Source organism: Dama dama, chromosome 25 (genome assembly GCF_033118175.1).
Source record: "Dama dama isolate Ldn47 chromosome 25, ASM3311817v1, whole genome shotgun sequence".
NCBI lineage: Eukaryota > Metazoa > Chordata > Mammalia > Artiodactyla > Cervidae > Dama > Dama dama.
Genome location: NC_083705.1, coordinates 16,957,800 through 16,983,201, shown reverse-complemented (window position 1 = coordinate 16,983,201; position 25,402 = coordinate 16,957,800). Strand labels below are relative to the sequence as shown.

The 25,402-nt window shown below is 38.3% G+C and overlaps 1 protein-coding gene across 1 annotated transcript in view; it reads left to right on the top strand.

Moving 5' to 3' along the window:
• The window catches only part of FCHO2 (FCH and mu domain containing endocytic adaptor 2), a 128,624-nt gene that overhangs the window by 41,315 nt on the left and 61,907 nt on the right, over window positions 1-25,402 (top strand). Inside the window, exons 6-8 of the mRNA XM_061129563.1 lie at window positions 2,581-2,685; window positions 10,234-10,332; window positions 10,924-11,020. Of these exons, the coding sequence (XP_060985546.1) occupies window positions 2,581-2,685; window positions 10,234-10,332; window positions 10,924-11,020 (301 nt within the window). The remainder of the gene's footprint in view (window positions 1-2,580; window positions 2,686-10,233; window positions 10,333-10,923; window positions 11,021-25,402) is intronic.

The following is a 25,402-nucleotide window of genomic DNA, read 5'->3' as shown; positions in this document are numbered from 1 at the left end:
GTGAAATCAGGAAAATGTGAACACCACTGTTTGGAAGAAAATCTGAAGATGGTAGTGCAGCACTTTTAAGATATTCTTTGTCAGTAATATTCTTGGTGACTTTGAAGATTATAATATGTGGGGGCGGAAAACAGATCTTAGCAGTCCCTGATTTGGAAGTAATTGAGAAGAGTCAGAATCTGAATGTGAAAAAAGATTTAGGAGTATCTCAAACAGTTCATTTTGCTTTCTTTTTTATTTTTATCACACAAGAATAAAAATCTACCTCCAAGTAAGTCTAAAAGAGCTTTTATAGTAAGTCTAAAATAAAAATTTTAAGTGATAAGAAAGCATTGTTTCATGGTTTAATTGACAGTGTTTTTCTGTTTGAGTGGTATACAAAATAATGGTGTGTTTTACAATTTATGGTATATTAGAATTAGTAGTAGTCAAGTATGAACATTAAGCATAACTACTGAAAAAAGAATGATTTAAATCTTCTGAATCAGCAAAAAGAAGAGAAAGCAGTGCTTTTTTCTAATTGTTCTGCTCAAGAGGCGATATCGTTGCTTGTCACAGTAGAAGTGTTAGTGGGTCTCTGATTTATATGTAGTTAAATCCAAGCCTAAGTAAATATTTTGGCCTGTAATAAGCTCTTTATTACCATGAATGTAGATTTTTTTTTAAAAACATAGATCTTTGAACTATTTTATGTGTGTGTGAACTTGAAAAGAAATACTATTATGACATAGTATGCGTCTCGTGTTCATTTACAAACCTTTTTATAAAAAGCCATTTAGAAGTTACTCGTATTTGTGGACTATGACAATGTACTTATTTTTTATGTATACTTTTGATTCATAAGATTTTACTGGGAAAATTATATAGACCCTGAAACAGAATTATGTCCAGTAGTATATCAGTAAATTTATTTATAATGCTAAGGAAATGATGAAATACAGGATTTCTTTCATTATCACTAGATAATCTATTGGAACCAGTCTTTTAATTATGAGAAGAAACATAGCTATTACTTTTAAAGCATAATGTCTTCTGTCCCAATTTCCCGTTGACTTATGTGTTGTAATTTATTTGGCTTCACCGAGTCCTAGTTGTGGCATGTGGGATCCTCATTGCATCACGCGGGGACTTCACTGCAGCGTGCAGGCTCCGCCGTTGTGGTGCACGGGCTCTAGAGCATTGGACTTGGGTGTTCCCTGGCATGTGGGATCTTCGTTGCCAGGCCATGAATGGAAACCGCATTCAGTTTTGATACAAGATAAAGTTTTGATACACTGCAAGATAAAGTGGCATTGTATATTCTTTGTTTATAAAGGCCAGCAAGGATAGAGCGTATGCGTTTAATATAATATATGCAGTAAAATTTTCAAGACAGTGCAGAGTTACTTTTTTAGGATCAAGAACTGTGCATCTCTTGCCATTCCCAACCTCCAGGTAAACCCAACTTTGTGTTTCTAATACTTATTAGATTAGTTTCTAATACTTATTTTTAGACTCCTGAACATAGCTGGAAATAATTACCTATGGTTCTGATTATCTGTGCACAAATTCCAGGTTTTGCAGCTTAGCACTCAGTGGCTCTTTGTAATACTTACTCCTGTAATTATTACCAGTTGCATCCTCCATAACCATGGTTTGAAACTTTATTCTGAAGTTTCCAACTCAGCCTTCTCTTCTTCACTCATAGCAGACCACCTTTTATCACACCAAGAAAGTGGAGATCTTTTATCTTGAAATGCTATAGCTTCTCTCTTTTATTTTTTGATATTCAAACTCTTACTCCAACATCCCTTGCCTTCAAACTTCCTGTATCCAAATTGAGCAGTCTTTTGAGAATAATCAAATTTCTTGATAGCCACATGTCTGCCCCAATCTACTGGTTACTTTCTACCAATTTCTAGCCTTTTTTGTATAGGTTATACTTCTTTTATGAACTCTGTGAGGAAAAGATTCCTATATAATTTGTCTTCATATTCCTTAGTGTCTAATATTTAATATGTTATTAAGTTTTTGTTGAATAAGTAACTTTGATAAAATTAAAACTATTATAATACAGTAGCAATTACAAAATAGAAATCTTGAAAAATAGGCAATGATTAAAACAAACTATTGACTTTTCAAAGTGTAAAAAAAATTGAGCAACATCAAGGAAAATTGATTTTTTTTTTCAACTTTCGTGCTAGCTTTATAGTCACTGATCAGACCTTAAATGGAGTATCTGTTTGTTCTGGGAGGAAGGAAGAAGACTCAGCGTATTCTGCTGGTATTGTCACATTCTTGATTGTTGAATTTTTAGTAACATTGTACTGTTATAATGTGGTTGTGTGATCTTCCTCTGGGTTATAAATGAAAGTATTTTAACTTTGAAAAGCACATTCCATTGGACAAGAGAATTAGGATTTAATTTCTACATCATTGTGTGACCATAACAAAAAATACTAATAAGACTTGAAAAAAGGTATTAAAGTTAGTTTATATCATCTTGAGCTCAACATAGGCCTCATCTCTTAAAATGCACTTTTTTTTTTAAGGAAAGTAAAGCTATTTTGTGTAATTCTAAATGTTTTTGTTTTGTTACAGGCAGCTGTTAAATCTAAGAAAGCTACAGATACTTACAAACTCTATGTGGAAAAATATGCATTAGCAAAAGCAGATTTTGAACAGAAAATGACAGAAACAGCTCAGGTTGGTATTTTTAAGGCTTTAAACATAAAATAGGATATTTGTATTTATTGTTTATAAATTCCAGTAAGTTATATTAAATATATTTCTGATATAAATAATTTTTTCTGTCATAAAATTTTTTGATATTAGAAACTGTTAAAATGCACAGTCTCAATATTTTAATAATGCTGTTTTAAAAATACACTTCTTGTTTTGGAGATTGAAAATCATGGTCAGTCAGTAGTTATAATATCCTAAGGGATTATTCAGATCAACTAGAAGAGAATGTTTAAAGAGTATTGGAGAAAATGACGACATTGGTAGATGATGAAAATTATGTATGGGTTTTAAAATTGACTTGTACTTAAGAAGAAAACTGGAAATCACTCAGTGCTGAGGATGTAGTAGTTAATAAATAAAGCAATCAAGAATTCCTGCTCTCATAGAACTTCCATTTTAGTAAGGGAAAATAGACAATTTAAAAAAGTCTGCCTCCCATTAACTTGGGATAAATTGTATTCAATTTGATATTCTTAAGGCCTTAATTAAAGGCCTAGATTTAAGATGGGTGCCTTTTATGAATCATATCTAAAACTTCTACCCTCTGTCCTCGTGTTTTGTTTTTCTCCTTAGCACCTGTCATCATCTAACACCGTGAATTTTATTTACTATTTCAGACAGGATAGGATGGGTATGCTGCGGTGACAGAGAATCCCCACAGATCTCAGTGGATTACAATAGCAGGTGCATGCTCCTTGTCCATCATGGGTCAGCTCTTGGCTCTGGCACTGAGGCTGGTAGAGAAACCTCTCCTTAGAGCATTCTTAGTCACCATGTCTGAGAGGACTAGAAATGTGGTGACGCATACTAGCTCTTCTACCCATGTTATTTTATTGTCTGTCTTCCACCATTAAGTAAATTCTATGAGAGCAGAGATGGATTTGTTTGCTACTATCTTCCTCTGCATTTAAAACAGTTCCTAGTTCACGGTAGGCACTCTTTAAGTGTGAAGAAGGACTTATGAGTCTGACTTTTTGGATTCTAGGGTGTCATCTTGCTTGGAGTGCTGAATGAGTCACGTCCTAGAAACAGAGGGTTTGCATGCTTGTGTGTAGGCATAATGCATTCATCTTACCATGTTGTAGGAACTGTGCTGGATGCTAGATATATACAGTATATACGTAAATAAAACAAATTCTCTGTGCTTTACGTGGAGTATACAGTATAGAGGACTGTATACATTAAATATATGCTTAATTACAAAGTTACAGATTATTATAAAAGTTACAAAGGAAAAGAACAGGCTTCCATGAGATCATGAGATAGAATAATAGAAATGACCTAATTTGGACTAGAGGCCTCCCGGTGGCTCAGCTGGTAAAGAAAACACCTGAAATGCAGGAGACCCTGGTTTGATTCCTGCGTTGGGAAGATCCGCTGGAGAAGGGATAGGCTTCCCGTTCCAGTATTCTTGGGCTTCCTGTGTGGCTCAGTTGGTAAAGAATCCTCCTGCAAGGTGGGAGACCTAGGTTCAATCCCTGGGTTGGGAAGATCCCCTGGAGAAGGGAACAGCTTACCCATTCCAGTATTCTGGCCTGGAGAATTTCATGGACTGTATAGCCCATGAGGTCGCAAAGAGTTAGACATGGCTGAGTGGCTTTCACTAAATTTGGATTAGGGAGTTAGGAAAGGCCTTTTTGGAGAACTAACATTTAAAATTGATCCTTGAAGAATTAGTACAAGACTTAGTCTAGGGCATGTGTATTCCAGGCATTGGGGACCATGGCTATGAAGACCGAGATGTATAAAAGAGCTTCACATTCTAGAAAGTAAAAATGCATACTAAAACAGGAGAGATGGTGGTTACAAATGAAGTTAAAGAAATAGTCAAGGGCCAGGCTCTAGTGAGGGCTTAGGTTTTCTTCTAAGAGCAGTTGAAAGACACTGAAGAGCTGTATGCAGGGATACGACGTGATACGATCTGCATTTCTAAAGCTAATTTTGACACTTTCATGAAGAATGGATTATAGTGAGGCCATGAGGAAAATCATGAGTCCAGTTTGGAAGGTAGTATCGTAGTCCAGTGGGAAGGATGAGAGTCAGTGTGGTGGCCTTGGAGAAGGAGAGAAAATATATTTGGAGGTGGCAGGGTTAGGGTGGATGGAAGAATTCTGAAGGGGTTCAAGGTCTCTTCCAGGTTTGACGGAGATGAATAGCAAAGTCTAGATGAAGAGCTGTTCATTTGAGGGGTTGGAAGGGGGTCTCCTGCATTGTAGGCAGATTCTTCACCCACTGAACCATTGGGGATTAATCCCTATATACTTAAATGAAGAAAGCAAATGGCAGTTTTGGAGGCTCTTAAGTAATCTGGACTGAACATAATGCTCACAGCCCCTTATTACAGTTCTGAATTCTCTGAACCATCCCCCCTTTTTTTTTCTAGAATTCATTTGGCAGCAGAACTTGATTTGATCTGATGTGAGGCTATATATAATCTCTTTATCCTACTTAGGCTGAATATAAATGTTTTCCTTTAGTGTCTGATAAACAGATGCCGCTGCAGATCCTACTGGTAGTATAATGACATATATGATAACATGTTACCTTTATTTCAAAAAAATCCAAAATATTTAAATTCCCAAACACTTGGTCCCAAAGATTTTGAATAAAAGAATAGGGCTTTTATAATATAGGGGCTTGGCAGTATACAAAACTATAATGACATCATCTTTGGATAGAGAGTGGGGAATTAAGGCCAAACTCTGAGAGGTTCATGATTGTCAGTTTGGAAGAGGAAGAGATGCTAAAACCCAAGTAGGAGAAGCCAGAGAAGGAAGAAAACTGGGAAGTATAATGTCCTGGCAGCTCAGAAGTGATAATGTTTTGGGAAGGATTTAGTTGTGTTAAATGAGGCTCCAACTCCAGTGAGATAGAAAGTTTCAATTTCTGTAGCAACTGTGGTCATTGTGGACTCCAGCAAGTTCTCTTTTATCTTTTAAATCATTAGGAACACTCGTTTATAAGGCAGTTATTGATTTATTAATTTTCTATCAGAATGATTAGTTTCTGTCAGTGAAAATCTTGCCTTCAGTTATTTAATTTGAAAAAAGAGAAGTTAGAATTTGTTCAAGTCAGTGTTTTCGTTTGTATGTATTACCTTATATAGAATTTTCAGCACTTAATTTTTCCCTTCCCTCTTTCTGCTTCCTCATTACATTTTTTTTTCAGATTGGCATTTTAATTGTTTATCTTGCCAATCCCAAGATGGAATAATTAATTTGTTTGAGCAGATGTTTAGCCATGCTGCTTTTAAATAAAGGTGATGGTATGCTGCTGAGTCGCTTCAGTCGTGTCCGACTCTGTGCGACCCCATAGACGGCAGCCCACCAGGCTCCGCCGTCCCTGGGATTCTCCAGGCAAGAACACTGGAGTGGGTTGCCATTTCCTTCTCCAGTGCACGAGAGTGAAAAGTGAAAGTGAAGTTGCTCAGTCGTGCGACCCAATGGACTGCAGCCCACCAGGCTCCTCGGTCCATGGGATTTTCCAGGCAAGAGTACTGGAGTGGGTGCCATGGCCTTCTCCAAAGGTGGTGGTATACTGGGCTAATATGTGCTCTCTTGTGTTCATTCTTTGTCTCTCTCTCTAGCATGTACACATAACCTTAGAACAGGTTAACTTTTGTTTCTTAATAGGTAGTAGGCTTTATTTTGGGTTACTTAGAAGGGAAAAGAATTCTTTTGCTTCTCTGCTTTTTATTCCAGGCCAAGCAGGTTGCTCTAACCCCAGTGGGAAAGGGGTCTGTCAGTCTAGCAGTAATGAAATTTGGGTGACAGGACCACCCCAGAGTGAGAAGAAATTGAGTCCTTGGGTGAGAGAAGTTAGACTTAACTTGGAGTACTTGTGATGTAGACTTTTTCACTTGAGAATGTGTGCTCAGTCAGTCATGTCTGACTCTTGCAACCCCTTGGACTGTAGCCAGCCAGGTTTCTCTGTCCATGGAATTTTCCAGGCAAGAATACTGGGGTGGGTTGCCATTTCCTCCTTCAGGGGATCTTCCCCATCCAGGGATTGAACCTGCATCTTCTGTGGTTCCTGCACTAGCAGGTGGATTTTTTTTTTACCACTGAACCACCTGGGAAACCCTGAATTAAGAATAAGCTTGACTAAAATTGTGACTTTGTGCTTAGGCTTTTCACCACTATCGGTTTAACTTGAAACAATAGGGAGATTTTGTTTACTTTGAGCAGTAACGTGAGTAGTACAAGGAAATTTGAGATTTGTTTAAGTAACACCCTCCGATTAAGTTTAGTACTAGAGTGCTTTTATATATATATATATATCTGTGGTGGTGGTGTTCAGTCGCTAAGTCATATCTGACTCTTTGTGACCCCATGGACTGCAGCACACCAGGTTTCCCTGTCCTTCACTATCTCCTGGAGTTTGCTCAAACTCATGTCCATGGAGTCAGTGATGCCATCCAACCATCTCATCATCTGTTGTCCTCTTCTCCTGCTGCCTTCAGTATTCTCAGCATGAGGGTCTTTTCCATTGAGTTGGCTCTTCGCATCAGGTGGCCAAAATGTTGGAGCTTCAGCATCCGTCCTTCCAGTGAATGTTCAGGGTTGATTTCCTTTAGGATTGACGGATTTGATCTCCTTGCTGTCCAAGGGACTCTCTAGTCTTCTCCAACACCACAGTTCAAAAGCATCAATTCTTTGGTGCTCAGCCTTCTTTGTGATCCAACTCTCACATCGATATATGACAACTGGAGAAACCATAGCTTTGACTAGATAGACCTTTGTTGGCAAAGTAATGTCTCTGCTTTTTAATATGCTCTCTAGATTTGGTACAGCTTTTCTTCCAAGGAGCAAGTGTCTTTAAATTTCATGGCTGCAGTCACCGTCTGCAGTGATTTTGGAGCCCAAGAAAAGAAAATCTGTCTCTCTTTCCACTTTTTCCTCATGTATTTGCCATGAAGTGATGGGACTGGATGCCATGATCATAGGTTTTTGAATGTTGAGTTCAAAGCCAGCTTTTTGACTCTCCTCTTTCTCCCACATCAGGGGCTCTTTAATTCTTCACTTTCTGGCATTAGAGTGGTATCATCTGCATATCTGAGGTTCTTGATGTTTCTTCTGGCTGTCTTGATTCCAGCTTGTGATTCGTCTAGCCCAGTATTTCACATGATGTACTGAGGCAGGGTGACAACATATAGCCTTGTCACACTCCTTTCCCAGTTTTGAACCAGCCCATTGTTCGTCTGTAGTGGCTGACAAAATTGTACTTTTTAAAAAAGCTAATGTAACAATAATATGAGCCCAGTGAATTTGACTGCAAGGAAGAAAAATCTGTTTTGTTTAAGGAAGTTTATTCATTTATATTCAAACACTTGATACTATATTCCTTTGCTAAATAACTGAATTTATTTAGTAGTCACTAATTTTGAGGAATTGTGATATTTAGCAATATCTTCCCACCGGAAATAAAGCATAATTTCAAAATTGCAGCTAAATCATGCTTTTAAGTTCTGTTTGGCTTCACGCTTCAAGATACTTCTCAATTATTAAGGATCTGACTTAGGTTTGGTGTTTCAAAAGAGAAAGAAGGTGCACAGTTTTCTTGGAATTAGGAATCATCCATATGAAATTAGTGGCTATGTGACCAGTCTTTCCTGGATTTGAGACTTCCTTTCTGTGAGAAAATATCTTGTTCATCAGGTTGCCAAAATTTAAACTGAGGGTGAATTCTTACAATAGAAACGTAAAGTAGAATCATGTTCCGGCTAACTGTTCCTCAGTTCTTAAGAGTAATTTAGGATCTTGCAGTTTTGGTATTCTCATTGGACTCGGTCAGAATTAGCCAAAAGAGTTCTGTATTTTAACTCTATCATTTCTCACGAATAAAATTGGTAAGTTTTTGGACTCTTGTTGTGTTACTGCCAAAACTATAATTTCACCATTATTGATTTTTTTTTTGAAGTTCAGACCCTTTACACAGATATGGATATGATCATTTGGCTTAGGGATTTCTGATGTCTGCTGAAGGAAACTGAACATTTAATATGGGGGGAGGGGATTTAATTTGATAAACTAGGGAAAATAGCAAACATCTAGGCCTGCTCCTTAGGCCTGATATCATTTGGCAAGAAAGAGGGTAATCAGGTTTGGCAGTGGAAATGACAGATGTATTTTTTTCTTTTTTTGTTTGAAAATGACTAGTTCAGCATTTCCTATTGTTCTGTGAGATATTAATAGATACTCAGAGAGGAAAAGAAGGGTTGTGTGGTTAAGGAGATTTGGAAGACACAGGGTTAAGCAGAGTAAAACAAGCTTTGTTACTTTAGTATTTCTCAGTTACTTCAGTTTTGAATATGTTTCTTGTGAAGCAAAGTATAACACTGGTTTTCTTCCTGGGAAGTAAATACCACAATAACATGGAATTTTTTTCCCAGCAATATTCTTACCTCTTTCTAGCCCATTTCCTGAGTAGTCCTAGAGGATCTGTGTTTTGGAGTTTGAAAACATTCCCAGGTCATCTGAATCATCCTTGCCTTCAGTTGAGAACTGCTGAGATAGAGTATACACACACGTTTTCACAGATTTCTTAAACTATAGACTACCTCTTTTGAAGAGTATATATTAACATTTTAAGAATTAGACATTTTGAAAGTCACTGGGCTAGATTGTAAAGTCTTAAGTAAACTGTAGTTTTAGCTTTACCAGCTAGTTGTTTTTCAGTTTTTTTAAATACTTCTCCTTTGGTTTTTGACACTATTCTCTTCTGGGTCTCCTCCTAATTTTCTGACCATGATTATAGATTTTAATTTGTGGTATCTTCTAATACTGAAAAAATTCATATTTGCCTGTGAAATGGCACAAGAAAAAGTTAACTTTTTCTGACGTTATATTTCAGTATGTTAACTAGACTCATTTGTCTAGAAGCATTGTTCACTTCAGTTCAGTTGCTGAGTTGTGTCCAACTCGTTGTGACACCATGGACTGCAGGACGCCAGGCTTCCCTGTCCAACACAGACTCCCAGAGCTTACTCAGGCTCATGTCCATTGAGTCAGTGATCCCATCCAACCATCTCATCCTCTGTCATCCCCTTCTACTCCTGCTTTCATTCTTTCCCCGTATCAGGATCTTTTCAAATGAGGCAGTTCTTCACATCAGGTGGCCAAAGTATTGGAGTTTCAGCTTCAACATCAGTCCTTCCAATGAATATTCAGGACTGATCTCCTTTAGGATGGACTGGTTGGATCCTTGCAGTCCAAGGGACTCTCAAGAGTCTTCTCCAACACCACAATTCAAAAGCATCAATTCTTTGGCACTCAGCTTTCTTTATAGTCCAACTCTCACATCCATTCATGGCTACTGGAAAAACCAAAGCTTTGACTAGATGGACTTTGTTGGCAAAGCAATGTCTGCTTTTTAAAGCATTGTTAAATATTATATAATAATGGTAACTTGTTAAATTTGGCTAGCTGTATTGAGATGATTTCAAAAAAGTGTTTTAATTTCAGAACATATCTGTGTGTGTGTAATTTTTTTTTTATATTTGCTACCCAGAAATTTCAGGATATTGAACAAACTCATCTCATTCACATAAAAGAAATTATAGGATCCTTGTCAAATGCTATTAAGGAAATTCATTTGCAAATAGGCCAGGTAAGTTTTCACTTTTAGTGAACTGATTCATTAGAATTTTATGTTCTCTTATGACTTTAAAAATCCAAACTCACTACATGGTACTGAATTATTTCAGATAAAGACTATATATTTACATGTATTAAATATAAAATAACCTGGAGTTTGTCATACTATCAAGGATGATAATTTAATTTAAAATTAACTTTGCTCAGTCTCTTTACATTAAAATTCTGCTGTTAACTATTTTTGAATATTTCTTTTTTAAAATTTCATTATTTTAAAATTTAGAATAGCAACTTCAATAAATTATAGAATTTATACTTAGAAATTTTCCAAAAATATAAAAGTGGTTTAATGATGATTTTTAGGGTACATTGAAATACAGCAGAGAAAGATGAAATCTGTTGTTATCTTTGTTACTAAAATTCTAATACTATTTTCATTGCTTTATGAGTTTTATTTCTTGTAAGACTGATGTCTCTAAAACACTCACATATGAACATGACACTGTACTGACTTCTATTTTAATTGTTTTGTGGAAGTTTTTCTGAAATACAGTAAGAATATTTATGGAAAATGAAAAAACTTACCTTTATTTCATTTTAATAGGTCCATGAAGAATTTATAAATAACATGGCCAATACTACAGTTGAAAGCTTGATACAAAAATTTGCTGAGTCAAAAGGCACTGGGAAGGAAAGACCTGGTAAGATGACAGACTGTGAAAGGAGACATATTCGTATTTCCCATTCAGTAACAAATGTGTTTGCCTTTAAATTCCAAAATTGCAAAATGGAGCTTGGGAGATACCTAAAAATCTGTGTGAAACCTCAGATATCATTTACTTTGTGTCAGATGGAACATTAGGTGTTTGTTTTGACCTTCAGCGTTAATAGTTTAGTACTACCCAAGATGGTCATCATGGGCTTCCCTACTGGCTCACGCAGTGAAGAGTCTGCCTGCCATGCAGCAGACCCGGGCTCGATCCCTGGGTCAGGAAGGTCCCCTGGAGAAGGGACTGGCAGCCCACTCCAGTATTCCTGCCTGGAGATTCCATGGACAGAAGAGTCTGGCAGGCTACAATCCATGGGGTTGTGAAGAGTTAGACACGATTGAGCAGCTAACACTAAAGTGGTTATCATACTTTTACTAAATGAATATATTAAAGTTTATATTTTCATAAGTATAGTTAGCAACAGAAGGCCATTTTATAATAAGACAAAGAGTGGGAGAGAATATTGAGCCCTCAGAGCATTGAAGACAGTGGAGAACCTTCTTAAAATTTAGTAAAAATTTAAATTTTCTTTCCTCATTCATATACGTATTCAATGTTTTTATCGAGTGCTCACAGGATTCTAGGTACTTTTTAGACACGGGGGACATACCAGTGAGTCTAGGAATCCTCTTTTCCTATTTTACGAAGAGATGATTATAGGTTTCCTTAATCTCACTTTTAATATACATTTTATATCAGATATCATAAGCAGCATTCTCTTACCTACTCAGGATACTTACAGTCTTCTATTTAATAGATTTCTTGAATCTATTTATTATACTTATAGTCTTCTAGATTTTTAAAATCTATTTATTCCATATTCTTTCAAGATAATTGTTTTCACTCAACAGGTAAAAAGTATTCAGTCCTCAGTGGACAGAAGTTAAAATCTAGTTTAGAATTCAAGAAAATGAATAAGTGATTTGAGAAGTCTGTGAGCCATTTTTCTTTAGTGTAGTTCACAATACTAAGTTTAAAACCTAAATCCTCTTCACTTCCTTTTTCCCACATTTCATTAAGTTTTAAATTGTATTGATTCAATTTCTTTAGTATTTTTCCCTTCAGGCTTTCCTTCTTACCTACATCATTGAATGCAGCAGGAGGTTTCTAAATATAGGCACAGTAAAGATTTCTCTAATCTATTTTACATTGTATAGCATATTAATGCTTTGGCTATATAATTATGAACTTAATAACTGCATTACTCATAAATCGCTGACTTTTCATTATCAGTTCAGTTCAGTCACTCAGTTGTGTCTGTCTCTTTGTGACCCCATGGACTACAGCACGCCAGGCCTCCCTGTCCATCACCAACTCCCGGAGTTCACCTAAACTCATGTCCATTGAGTCAGTGATGCCATCCAACCATCTCATCCTCTGTCATCCCCTTCTCCCGCCTTCAATCTTTCCCAGCATCAGGGTCTTTTCAAGTGAGTCAGTTCTTTGCATCAGGTGGCCAAAGTATTGGAGTTTCAGCTCCAACATCAGTCCTTCCGATGAACACCCAGAACTGATCTCGTTTAGGATGGACTGGTTGGATCTCCTTGCAGTCCAGGGGACTCTCAAGAGTCTTCTTCAACATCACAGTTCAAAAGCATCAATTCTTCAGTGCTCAGCTTTCTTTATAGTCCAACTCTCACATCCATACATGACTACTGGAAAAACCATAGCCTTCACTAAATGGACCTTTGTTGGCAAAGTAATGTCTCTGCTTTTTAATATGCTGTCTAGGTTGGTCATAATTTCCTTCCAAGGAGAAAGCGTCTTTTAATTTCATGGCTGCAGTCACCATCTGCAGTGATTCTGGAGACCAAAAAAATAAAGTCTGCCACTGTTTCCCCATCTATTTGCCATGAAGTGATGGGACCGGATGCCGTGATCTTAGTTTTCTGAATGTTGAGCCTTAAGCCAACTTTTTCACTCTCCTCTTTCACTTTCATCAAGAGGCTCTTTAGTTCTTCACTTTCTGCCATAAGGGTGGTGTCATCTGCATATCTGAGGTTACTGATATTTTCTTCCAGCAGTCTTGATTCCAGCTTGTGCTTCATCCAGCCTAGCGTTTCTCATGGTGAACTCTGCATTTCTTCTTTACAGACAGAATGAAATTTAGATTCTGGGCTTAGATTCAAAGCCTTTCAGGATCTGCCCTTGCCCCATCTTTAGTGTTACTTTCCGCTATTTCTTTTCTGACATCCTCCATTGCAGCCAACGTGAACTGCTTGCTGTTTTCCTATTCATACCCCCTTTTTGCCCTTGGTACCTTAGTTATGCTTCTGTCTGCTCTAAAAAATGCTATATCCCACTCATTTGCCAAATGAATAAACTCTTAAAGAAGCCAGGTCATGTGTTACTTGCACCATCGTTGTTGTCTAACTTAGATTTTAGTAATTGTGCTTTTGTGAAGAAAGGTTCTGTATTTGATTCATCTGTTTATCTTCTTTATGTGTAAACAGTACATTTTTGCTCAATGAATGGACAGATGGACCTGTATGGTAAGGTTAGGATGTTAAAGAGGTTGGAATGGTTGTTGAAGATATTGGAATGGATGGAATGCTGTTAGAAAAGTCTTGGTAAAGAAATAGTAAATGATTATGGCTAAAGTTTAGTAAGTACTTATTTGTACCATGTACTGTGTCAACTGCTTTGTAGGCAAAGGTTGATCTTCAGGAACTCTTTGAAGTAGGTACTTTTATTCCCATTTTACAGATGATGGAAATATTGAGAGGTTAAATTATTTGCCCAAACTAAGTACATGGCAGAATACTGGGATTAAATTTAAGAATCCTTGACCTCAAGGCCCATGCTTTGGAGGAATGAGAATTGAACTGCATAAGTTTACATATGTAGAAAGAATGAGAATGCTGAGATATAAAACTATAGAGTACTGTGAAACCCTAAAATTTATTGTAAAGATTGGATGGTATCACCGACTGGATGGACATGAGTTTGAGTAAGCTCTGGGAGTTGGTGATGGACAGGGAAGCCTGTCCTGCTGTGGTTCATGGGGTCGCAAAGAGTCGGACATGACTGAGTGACTGAACTGAAATGAACTGAGCTGAAGACGAGTTATGAGAGGTAAAAACAAAGAATTTCTATATAGAGCATTTAGAAATATTGATAGAATAAAAGTAAAGTATTGGCTGACTGAAAATGCCTTAGAACTGAGTGAGGTTGGTAGATTGTATCATTATCAGTATCCTTTTTGTGACATTATTTTGTAGTCTTGCAAAATGTTATTTCAGGAAACTGGGCCAAGTGTACAAGGACTCTTGTTGTGTTTCTTTCCTTTTTTAAAAAACGGTAAATCTACAGTTATCTCATTAAGTTCAGTTACTTTCTTTGTGGTATAGCACAGTACTTAACCCTGTAGTTTGTGATCTATACTTTACTACTAGTGAGGTGTGTAAGCCTCAAAGTCTTCATCTATAAAGTGAGGATAATAATAGTACCTACCTCATGGGGTTGTTGTGAGGTTTACCTGAGATAATGTAACGTTTATTGAGTACTTAGTGTTATTTTCCTCAAATTAATACATGCTCTATTAATAGATAGGTACTATGGGGTATTGTTTGTTTATAAATTTAAGTATATTTGCCTCAAGATATACAAAGACATGTAGAAAATTTCTGTGACTAACTGGTAAGCAGGAGGCCAAGATTTGGTGATGACATGGGCTTTCCTAGAATTACTTAACCCAGAATTAGGTGACAGTTTTAGGATGACTGTTGACATCATGTATATGTGAAAGTAAAGGTGCTTAGTTATGTCCGACTCTTTGCAAACCCATGGACTGCAGCCTCCCAGGCTCCTCCGTCCTTGGGATTTTCCAGGCAAGAATCCTGGAGTGGGTTGCCATTTCCTTCTCCAGGGGACCATCCCAACTCAGGGATTGAACCCGGGTCTCCCACATTGCCGGCGGACACTTTACCCTCTAAGCCACGAGGGAAGCCCTATCATGTATATACATGACTGATTTTCAAGATAAATGATCCTAGAACTAACTTAGGGGGAGAAAAAGGTGTGAGTGGGGGTGGAATGGAAAGGTTAAATACTACTTCTCTAGTTGACTTGCTGTGGGCTACAAGTTACAGCTCTTTCATACATATTTCTTCTATCTATGGGCACTAGAGGGAGCTCCTTACAGTAATGGAAATTTTGTATTTCTCAGAAAATAATACATGTGATTGTAAGAAATTACTGGATTTAAAGAATTTTGTTTTATAAGAAATACACTTCCTTCAATTGTGTATACTAGGGCTTCTCTGGTAGCTCAGCGGTAAAGAATCTGCCTGCAGTGCAGGAGATGAGGGTTTGATTCCTGGGTTGGGAAGATTCCCTGGAGTCGAAAATGGCAACCCATCCCAGTATTCTTGCCTGGGAAATCCCATGGACAGAGGAGCCTGGCAGATTGTATGTAGTCCAGGGGTTGCAGAGTCAAAACACACACACACACTCTGTCTCTCTCTCTTGCTCTCTGTCACACACACACACTCTCTCTCTCTCACACACACACACACACACACACACACGTCTCACACACACACAGACACACAAATACTCATAGACGCACACTGCTGCTAACACTTTTTTCTCTTTTGTAAGAGCCCCCTCTGGTGGATGAGTTCCTCTGTAAACTGGTTTTAGTCCTATGGGACACAATTTTAAAAGAAAGCAGGAGGCCCACTTCTTTAGAAATTTTGTATAAACTGAAAGTTAACATAATTGTCTTACACTGAAAAATGAGTATTTTTTCTTTAGTCAGTTATCTGTTGAAAGATACAACCTCTAACTCTACGTCTCCAATTCTCCTGTGTAAATCACACTTTGAGAACGTTAAATTTTCTCACTATTCATTGAGACTATTTTATATATAACATAAATATACATATATAATAATAATGTATATTTAATAAATACACACATATATTCAATTCACTTCAGTTGCTCGGTCGTCTCCAACTCTTTGCTACCCCATGGACTGCAGCACACCAAGCCTCCCTGTCCATCACCAACTCCGAGAGTTTACCCAAACTCATGTCCATTGAGTCAGTGATACCATCCAACCATCTCATCCTCTGTCGTACCCATCTCCTCCCGCCTTCGATCTTTCCCAGCGTCAGGGTCTTTTCCAGTGAGTTAGTTCTTCGCATCAGGTGGCCAAAGTATTGGAGTTTCAGCTTCAACATCAGTCCTTCTAATGAATGTTCAGAACTGATTTCCTTTAGGATGAAAGGAAAGGAGAAAAGGAAAGATATACCCATTTAAATGCAGAGTTCCAAAAAAATAGCAAGTAGAGATTAAAAAAAAGCCCTCCTCAGTGATCACTGCAAAGAAATAGAGGAAAACAACAGAATGGGAAAGACTAGAGATCTCTTCAAGAAAATTGGAGTTACCAAGGGAACATTTCAGGCAAAGATGGGCTCAATAAAGGACAGAAATGGTAGGGACCTAACAGAAGCAGAATATATTAAGAAAAGATGGCAAGAATACACAAAAGAACTATACAAAAAAGATCTTCACAACCCAGATAATCACGATGGTGTGATCGCTCACCTAGAGCCTGACATCTTGGAATGTGAAGTCAAGTGGGCCTTAGGAAGCATCACTACAAACAAAACTAGTGGAGGTGATGAAATTCCAGTTGAGCTATTTCAAATCCTGAAAGATGATGCTGTGAAAGTGCTGCGCTCAATATACCAGCAAATTTGGAAAACTTAGCAGTGGTCACAGGACTGGAAAAGGTCATTTTTCATTCTAGTCCCAAACAAAGGCAATGCCAAAGAATATTCAAACTACTGCAGTTGCACTCATCTCACACGCTAGCAAAGTAATGCGGGAAATTCTCTAAGCCAGGCTTCAACAGTGCATGAACTGTGAACTTCAGGTGTTCAAGGTGGATTTAGGAAAGGCAGAGGAACCAGAGATCAAATTGCCAACATTGGTTGGATCATCGAAAAAGCAAGAGAGTTTCAGAAAAACATCTACTTCTGCTTTATCGACTATGCCAAAGCCTTTGACTGTGGATCACAACAAACATATATATTAAGATTAAATATACATATACAACAGTAAATTATTTTATAATATGTGGTATCATTTTTGTCATTACTTTTTAATGAGTTATAATTGACAACATTGTATTAGCTTTAAGGTATGCAACATAATGATGTATGTATATATTGCAAATGATTGACAGAGTAAGTTTAGTTAACATCTATTCCCACACATAGTTAAATTGTTTTTCTTGTGATAAGAACTTTTAAGGACTACAGTTGGCCCTCTCTATCTGAGGATTCCATATCCACGGACACGGAGGGCTGACTGCATTATGCCATACAAGGGACTTGAGCATCTTCAGAATTTGGTATCTGCAGGGACCCTAGAACCAGTCGCCTTTAGATACTAAGGGATGACTGTAGTCTCTTAGCGGCTTTCAAATACATAATATAATATTGTTCACTAAAGTCACCATGTTGTGCTTTATGCTGTGGACTTATTTTGTCCTATAACTGGAAGTTTATATGTTTTGACCACCTTTACCCATTTTACCCAGTGGGTTTCCCCCTCACCCACTCTGTATCTGTCAGTTCAGTTTTTTATTTTAGGTTCCACATGTAAGTGAGATCATAGAGTATATGTCTTTCTCTGACTTAATTAATTTAGCATAATGCCTTCAGGTTCCATCTGTGTTGTCACAAAGACAGGATTTTCTTCTTTTTATGGCTGACTATTTTGTGTGTGTGTGTATATATATATATATATATATATATATTTTCTTGATCCATTCATCTGTCAGTAGAGACTTAGGTTGTTTCCATGTCTCTGCTCTTATAAATAGTGCCACACTGAACATGGGGCTTCCCTGGTAGCTCAGATGGTAAAGAATCTGCCTGCAATGCAGAAGACCTGGGTTCAGTCCCTGGGTCGGGAAGATCCCCTGGAGGAGGGCATGGCAACCCACTCCAGTACTCTTGCCTGGAGAATCCCCATGAACAGAGGAGCCTGGTGGGCTGCAGTCCTTGGGGTCGCAGAGAGTCGGACACGACTGAGCAACTAAGCACATACATAAACTGAACATGAGAGTGCAGGGTTTTGTTTTTTTTTTTTCGGTAGTGATTTAATTTTCTTCTGATAAATATGGAGAAGTGGAATTGCTAGATCATATAGTAGTTCTGTTTTTAATTTTTTGAGGACCCTCCATACTGTGTTTGTCATTGCTTTTTAAATATTGTACTGCCTGGCTTTTCTGGAATTTGAGTTACTCTTAAGTGGATGCTTTGGATATCAAAGCACTGTGGTCTGAAATAGTCATGAATAAACAGGTGTTTTCTAATTTTGAATGGCTTATTATGTTCTGATGACACTACCCTAGTATTTCTACTCATTCTCATATGTTTTAGTTGCAGCTGAAATTAAGATTAAAATCTGTATTTTCAAAATTTCTTGTTTTACAGTCATTCTGCTAATTTCGCTCTGTGCTGTTTATAATTCATAAAAGTTTAGCAAATTTCCATGTATAAGAAACAGAAGGATAGATAAATAAAAAGTTGGTAAACCAGTGTCTAGTATGTTTAAATAAAAGATTTTGTTGCACAGCTTACCTGTATTTTCATTATATGATAATATAGGTTTATGGCTTCCATTTGAGGACTTCCAGGGAGAAGGAAATGGCAACCCACTCCAGTATTCTTGCCCAGAGAATCCCAGGGACAGAGGAGCCTGGTGGGCTGCCCTCTGTGGGGTCACACAGAGTCGGACACGACTGAAGCGACTTAGTAGCAGCAGCAGCAGCAGCAGATTCTATATACTGCGTTTAAAGTTACAAATAGATAAAGCCCCAGAAAGGTAGACATAAAATAAAACCAGCCACCAAGAAAAAAGGAAAACTGAGATTCTTGTAATGAGTTTCTTGTAGTCAAACCGCCTAAATGTGAAATTGATTAGTTTAGATTTTTAGAATTTTTCAGCTTCTAATTTTAGGTATATTATTTTAAATATAGGGTACAGATAATAGAGTATTATTTTAAATATAGTTGAAAAAAAATCTAGTGATCATCCTTCCAGGCTCATCAATGATTTGGAGTAATGCCAAACCTATAAATTGAACCTTCTTCAACAAACTTTTTTTTTTTTTAATTTGGAGAAGCATTGAAACCCTTTTGTAGAAAGCAAAATTAAAATTAGCTGATAAAACCAAAGACCCACAAACCACACTGGATTTGCTGTCATTACTCCATTTTTCTAATTGATAGCAAATGGGAATGATCAGAGAAAGAAAAGAATGGATGATGATTAGTGAAGAGGATAGTAAGACTTGCACAAATAGAAGAGTGAAGGAGGAGAACTTCCAGAGCAGATAACACAGAAAAGCTCTGCTCTGTGCAGGAGTGCGCCTCTCCCTCTTGTGTCCTACCTCGGACAGAGGCGTGAAGTCCGCCCTGTGGGATGCGTGTGCCCCCTGATAATGATTATCTACTGAGCCAGAGTTAGCTTTGCCTCTTATTTTGAGGCCCACAAAGAATGAATGTGGGGTGGGGAGAACATGTATTTTTGATACATAAAATTATAAAATTCAGGTGTTGGTGTCCATGAAAGTTTCTTGAAACCAGTCACACTTGTCTGCTGTGACCCATGTCTTGTCTGCTTTCACACTACAGTAGCCACGGTCACTAGTTGTGACAGACTTTACGACCCACAATGTCTAAAATACTTATTGACTTTTTATAGAAAATCTTTGCCTAACTTTGTTAGAGAATGTACTTTTTTATGTAGATAGTAGTAGGCTTGACAGTACATTAGAATTGTGTAACTTACAACAATACTAATTTTTTTTTTTTTTCAAAAGTTGATTCTCCTGTTCTTGGATTCAGAAATCATTTAATCTGATACCCTGCACCAACTACATCTGTGGTCGTATCACAGCACAGTAACTGATCATCATAACAATAATCCTAAATTGTGAAGTAAAGATTAAACTGTTTTGAGCAGACTTTAAGGAAAACTTAGCTCATTAATTTGAAGTAACCATTAAAAATATTCAGTGTATGCACGTGTTCAGTTGCTCAATTGTGTCCAGCTCTTTGTGACACCATGGACTGTATGTAGCCTGCCACGCTCTTCTGTCCATGGAGTTCTTCAGGCAAGAATACTGGAATGGGTAGCCATTCCCTTTTCCAGGGGATCTTCCCAACCCAGGGATTGAACCCAAGTCTCCTGCATTGCAGGGAGGTTCTTTACTGTCTGAGCTACCAGGGAAGCCTGTTCAGTGTATAAACACTGATCAAAAAGAAGTAAAAAAAGAAAAACAAAGCTAAAGGAAGCTCATTACAGTTTTTACATGTGCATCAGAATAAAGACAGGGTTTTAGTTCCTTTTGCAGTATGTAAAAGAAGTTAAATCAACTTGACCTTAAAAGGAAGTTTATGGAAAAGAAACCTGAGGTACCACAAGGATTCAAAATCAGGAATATAGCCAGGCTATAGAAGGAAACCCAAACCAGTAGAAATACTAGGTATTATTTTTCCCTTACTCAATCTCTGCACTTCTACTGCTTTTTTTTTTTCTTTGCAGAATGGCTTTCTTTGCTTCTCTAGGTACATTATGTAAGGTGATCTCTTAGTAAATTCTAGATATTTTCGCTTGTCCCTTAATTGCATCCACAGCTCAGAATTAACCCAGGTTTTTGTCCCTTTTCTTGACCAGAAAGAACCTGGTCTAGGTAATCTTGGGTTGGGGTAATCTTTCTGGTTCAGTCAGTTCTCACTAGGTCTTGCTAGTGGCTGCTGTTCTGCTTGTGAACAAGGGGAAATTCCCAGAGAAGAGAGATTACAGCAAGTGGAGTGTTAATTCCTAAAGGTTTTATTAGGATCCCAGAAAGTGAAAACATGACTCAGTCGGGGGAATGGAAGTAGTGTCAGATTTTGGATCTAGGAGGAGATTATATTTCAGTGCCAAGATGCTGTGTTGGAGAACTCAGTGAAAATTTGGGTTTTACAGTGACTGAAATTCTGTGGTTAAAACCTGTTCTTTTTATTTGAGTCCAGCGTTCCTAAATTAGCTTCATCACTGCTTCTCAAGCCTTGGCTACCTGTGAGAATCATTTGTTGAACATATTTTCCTTTTCCTTTTTATTTCTTTCTCTCTTAAAAAAATGTACAGACATTGTACTATCCCAGAAATTTTGATGTCATTGGTGTAGGGTGGGTCCTTGGTATTACTATATTTTAAAACTTGTCTGATTCTAACATGCAGCCATTGTTGAGAAATTGTAGCATTCCATCACTGGATGCTTGTCATAAATGCAGACGCTCAAGCCCTACCCCTGACCTACTGAATTAGAAACTGTAGTTTAGTAAGATCAGGGGGCAGTTTGTGGTGCTCCCCTGGTGACTCTGGTTCAGTGGTCAAGAATCCACCTGCCCATGCAGAAGCCACAGGGGAAGTGAGCTCAGTCCCTGGGTTGGGCATATCCCCTGGAGAAGGAAATGGCAACCCACTCTAGTATTCTTGCCAGGATAAGCACGTGGACCGAGGAGCCTGGTGGGCTACAGTCTGTGGAGTCCCAAAAGACTAAACGACAGAGCACGCACGCGGGCAGTGTGCATGTGCAGGAAAATGGGAGAAACACTGTCTAGACTTACTGAGTATCTGACAGTGGACGCAGGGAGTCCTTGGGACTGTCATTCTCAAAGTGTGATCCTAGGGCCAACCGCATCACCTGGGAATTTGTTTAAAATGCACAGTCCTGAGCACCAACCTAGATCTTCTGTAGAGGACACTCTGCAGATAGGCCTCAACAATTTGTGGTTTAACAAGCCCTCCTGGTGCTTCTGATACAGGAAGCATTGCATTAGGAGAGTCAGAGGCAACTAGGACTTGGATTGAGCGAATTGTCTCTACAAACCTTTATTAAAAGAAATACTCCTGAAATGAAGTAGTGTTGATGTTGCAACTTTATTTTCTAATGATTTAGTGGGTGAAAAAAAAAGTGTGCCTCTGAGTATGTGTAGAATAGTTCAATTCAGTCACTCAGTCGTGTCCAACTCTGTGACCCCATGGACTGCAGCATGCTAGGTTTTCCTGTCCATCACCAACTCCCGGAGCTTGCTAAAACTCATGTCCATCCAGTCGGTGGTGCCATCCAATGATCATCCTCTGTCTCCTCTTCTCCTCATTTCCTATGAGTCAGTTCTTCATATCAGGTGCCCAAAGTATTGGAGTTTCAGCTTCACCATCAGTTCTTCCAATGAATATTCAGGGTTGATTTCTGTTAGGATTGACTGGTTTGATCTCCTTGCTATCCAAGGAACTCTCTAGAGTCTTCTCCAATACCACAAGTTCAAAAGCATCAATTCTTCGGCGCTCAGCTTTCTTGATAGTCCAGCTGTCACATCCATACATGACCACTGGAAAAACCACAGCTTTGACTACACGGACTTTTGTCGGTAATGTCATGTCTCTGCTTTTTAATATCTGTCTTGGTTGGTCATAGCTTTACTTCCAAGGAGCAAGCGTCTTTTAATTTCATGGCTACAGTACCATCTGTGGTGATTTTGGAGCCCAAGAAAATAAAGTCTCACTGTTTCCATTGTTTCCCCATCTATTTGCCATGAAGTGATGGGATGATGGGTCTGGATACCATGATCTTGGTTTTTTGAATGTTGAACTTTAAGCCAACTTTTCATTCTCCTCTTTCACTTTCATCAAGAGGCTCTTTAGTTCCTCTTCGCTTTCTGCCATAAGGGTGGTGTCATCTGCGTATCTGAGGTTATTGATATTTCTCCCGGAAATCTTGATTCCAGCTTGTGCTTCATCCAGCCTGGCATTTCTCATGATGTACTCTGCATACAAGTTAAATAAGCAGGGTGACAATATATAGCCTTGACATACTCCTTTCCCAATTTTGAACCAGTCCATTGTTCCATGTCCAGTTCTAACTGTTGCTTCTTGACCTGCATACAGATTTCTAAGGAGGCAGCTAAAGTGGTCTGTTCTTCCCATCTCTCTAAGAATTTTCCACAGTTTGTTGTGATCCACATGGTCAAAGGCTTTGGCATGTGTCAATAAAGCAAAAGTAGATGTTGTTTTGGAACTCTCTTGCTTTTCTGATGATCCAGCAGATGTTGGCAATTTGATCTCTGGTTCCTCTGCCTTTTCTAAAACCAGCTTGAACATCTGGAAGTTCATAGTTCACATACTGTTGAAGCCTGGCTTGGAGAATTTTGCGCATTACTGTACTAGCGTGTGAGATGAGTGCAATTGTGTGGTAGTTTGAGCATTCTTTGTCATTGCCTTTCTTTGGGATTGGAATGAGAAGTGCCCTTTTCCAGCCCTGTAACCACTGCTGAGTTTTCCAAATTTGGTGGCATATCGAGTGCAGCACTTTATAGCATCATCTTTCAGGATTTGAAATAGCTCAACTGGAATTCCATCACCTCCACTAGTTTTGTTTGTAGTGATGCTACCTAAGGCCCACTTGATTTCACACTCTAGGATGTCTGGTTCTAGATGAGTGATCACACCATCATGATTATCTGGGTCGTGAAGATCTTTTTTTTTTTATAGTTCTGTGTATTTTTGCCACCTCGTCTTAATATCTTCTGCTTCTGTAGGCCCATACTGTTTCTGTCCTTTATTGAGCCCATCTTTGCATGAAATGTTCCCTTGGTGTCTCTTGATTTTCTTGAAGAGATCTCTACTCTTTACTATTCTGTTGTTTTCCTCTATTTCTTTGCATTGATCACTGAGGAAGGCTTTCTTATCTCTCCTTGCTATTCATTGGAACTCTGCATTCAGATCGTATACCTTTCCTTTTCTCCTTTGCCTTTAGCTTCTCTTCTTTTCTCAGCTATTTGTAAGGCCTCCTCAGACAACCATTTTGGCTTTTTGCATTTCTTTTTCTTGGGGATGGTCTTGATCACTGCCTCCTGTACAGTGTCACAAATCTCCATCCATAGTTCGTCAGCACTATCAAATCCAGCACCTTTAATCTATTTGTCACTTTCACTGTATAATCATAAGGGATTTGATTTAGGTCATACCTGAGTAGTCTAGTGGTTTTCCCTACTTTCTTCAATTTAAGTCTGAATTTTGCAATAACAAGTTCATGAGTGGAGCCATAGTCACCTCCTAGTCTTGGTTTTACCAACTCTATAGAGCTCCATCTTTGGCTGCAAAGGATAGAATCAATTTGATTTGGGTGTTGACCATCTGGTAATGTCCATGTGTAGAGTCATCTCTGTGTTGTTGGAAGAGGGTGTTTTCTATGATCAGTATGTTCTCTTTGCTAAACTCTGTTAGCCTTTGCTGTGCTTGCTTCATTTTGTACTCCAAGGCCAAATTTGCTTGTTACTCCAGGTATCTCTTGACTTCCTATTTTTGCATTCCAGTCCCCTATGATAAGGCCACTTTTTTTTGGTGTTAGTTCTAGAAGGTCTTGTAGGTCTTCATAGAACCATTCTTCTTCAACATTAGTGGTTGCAGCATAGACTTGGATTATTGTGATATTGAATGGTTTGTCTCAGAAACAAACAGAGATCATTCTGTCATTTTTAAGATTGCACCCAAGTACTGCATTTTGGACTCTTGTTGAGATGAGGGCCACTCCATCTCTTCTAATGGATTATTGCCTGTAGTAGTAGATATAATGGTCATCTGAATTAAATTCGCCTATTCTAATCCATTTTAGTTTGCTGATTCCTAAAATGTTGACGTTCACTCTTGCCATCTCCTGTTTGACCACTTCCAATTTACCTTGATTCATGGACCTAACATTCCAGGTTCCTATGCAGTATTGCCCTTTACAGCATCAGACGTTGCTTCCATCACCAGTCACATCCACAACTGGACATTGTTTTTGCTTTGGCTCTGTCTCTTCATTCTTTCTGGAGTTATTTCTCCACTGATCTCCAGTAGTATATTGGGCACCTACCAGCCTGGGGAGTTCCTCTTTCAGTGTCATATCTTTTTGCCTTTTCATGGGGTTCTCAAGGCAAGAATACTGAAGCTGTTTCCTGTTCCCTTTTCTAGTGGACCACATTTTGTCAGAACTCTCCACTGTGACCCGTCCATCTTGGGTGGCCCTATACGGCATTGAGTTAGACAAGACTGTGGTCCATGTGATCGGTTTGATTAGCTTTCTGTGATTGTGGTTTTCATTCTCTCTGCCCTCTGGTGGCTAAGGATAAGAGGCTTATGGAAGTTCCTGGTGGGAGAGACTAACTATGGGAGAAACTGGGTCTTGTTCTGATAGGCGAGGCCATGTTCAGTAAATCTTTAATCCAATTTTCTGTTGACAGGTGGGGCTGTGTTCCC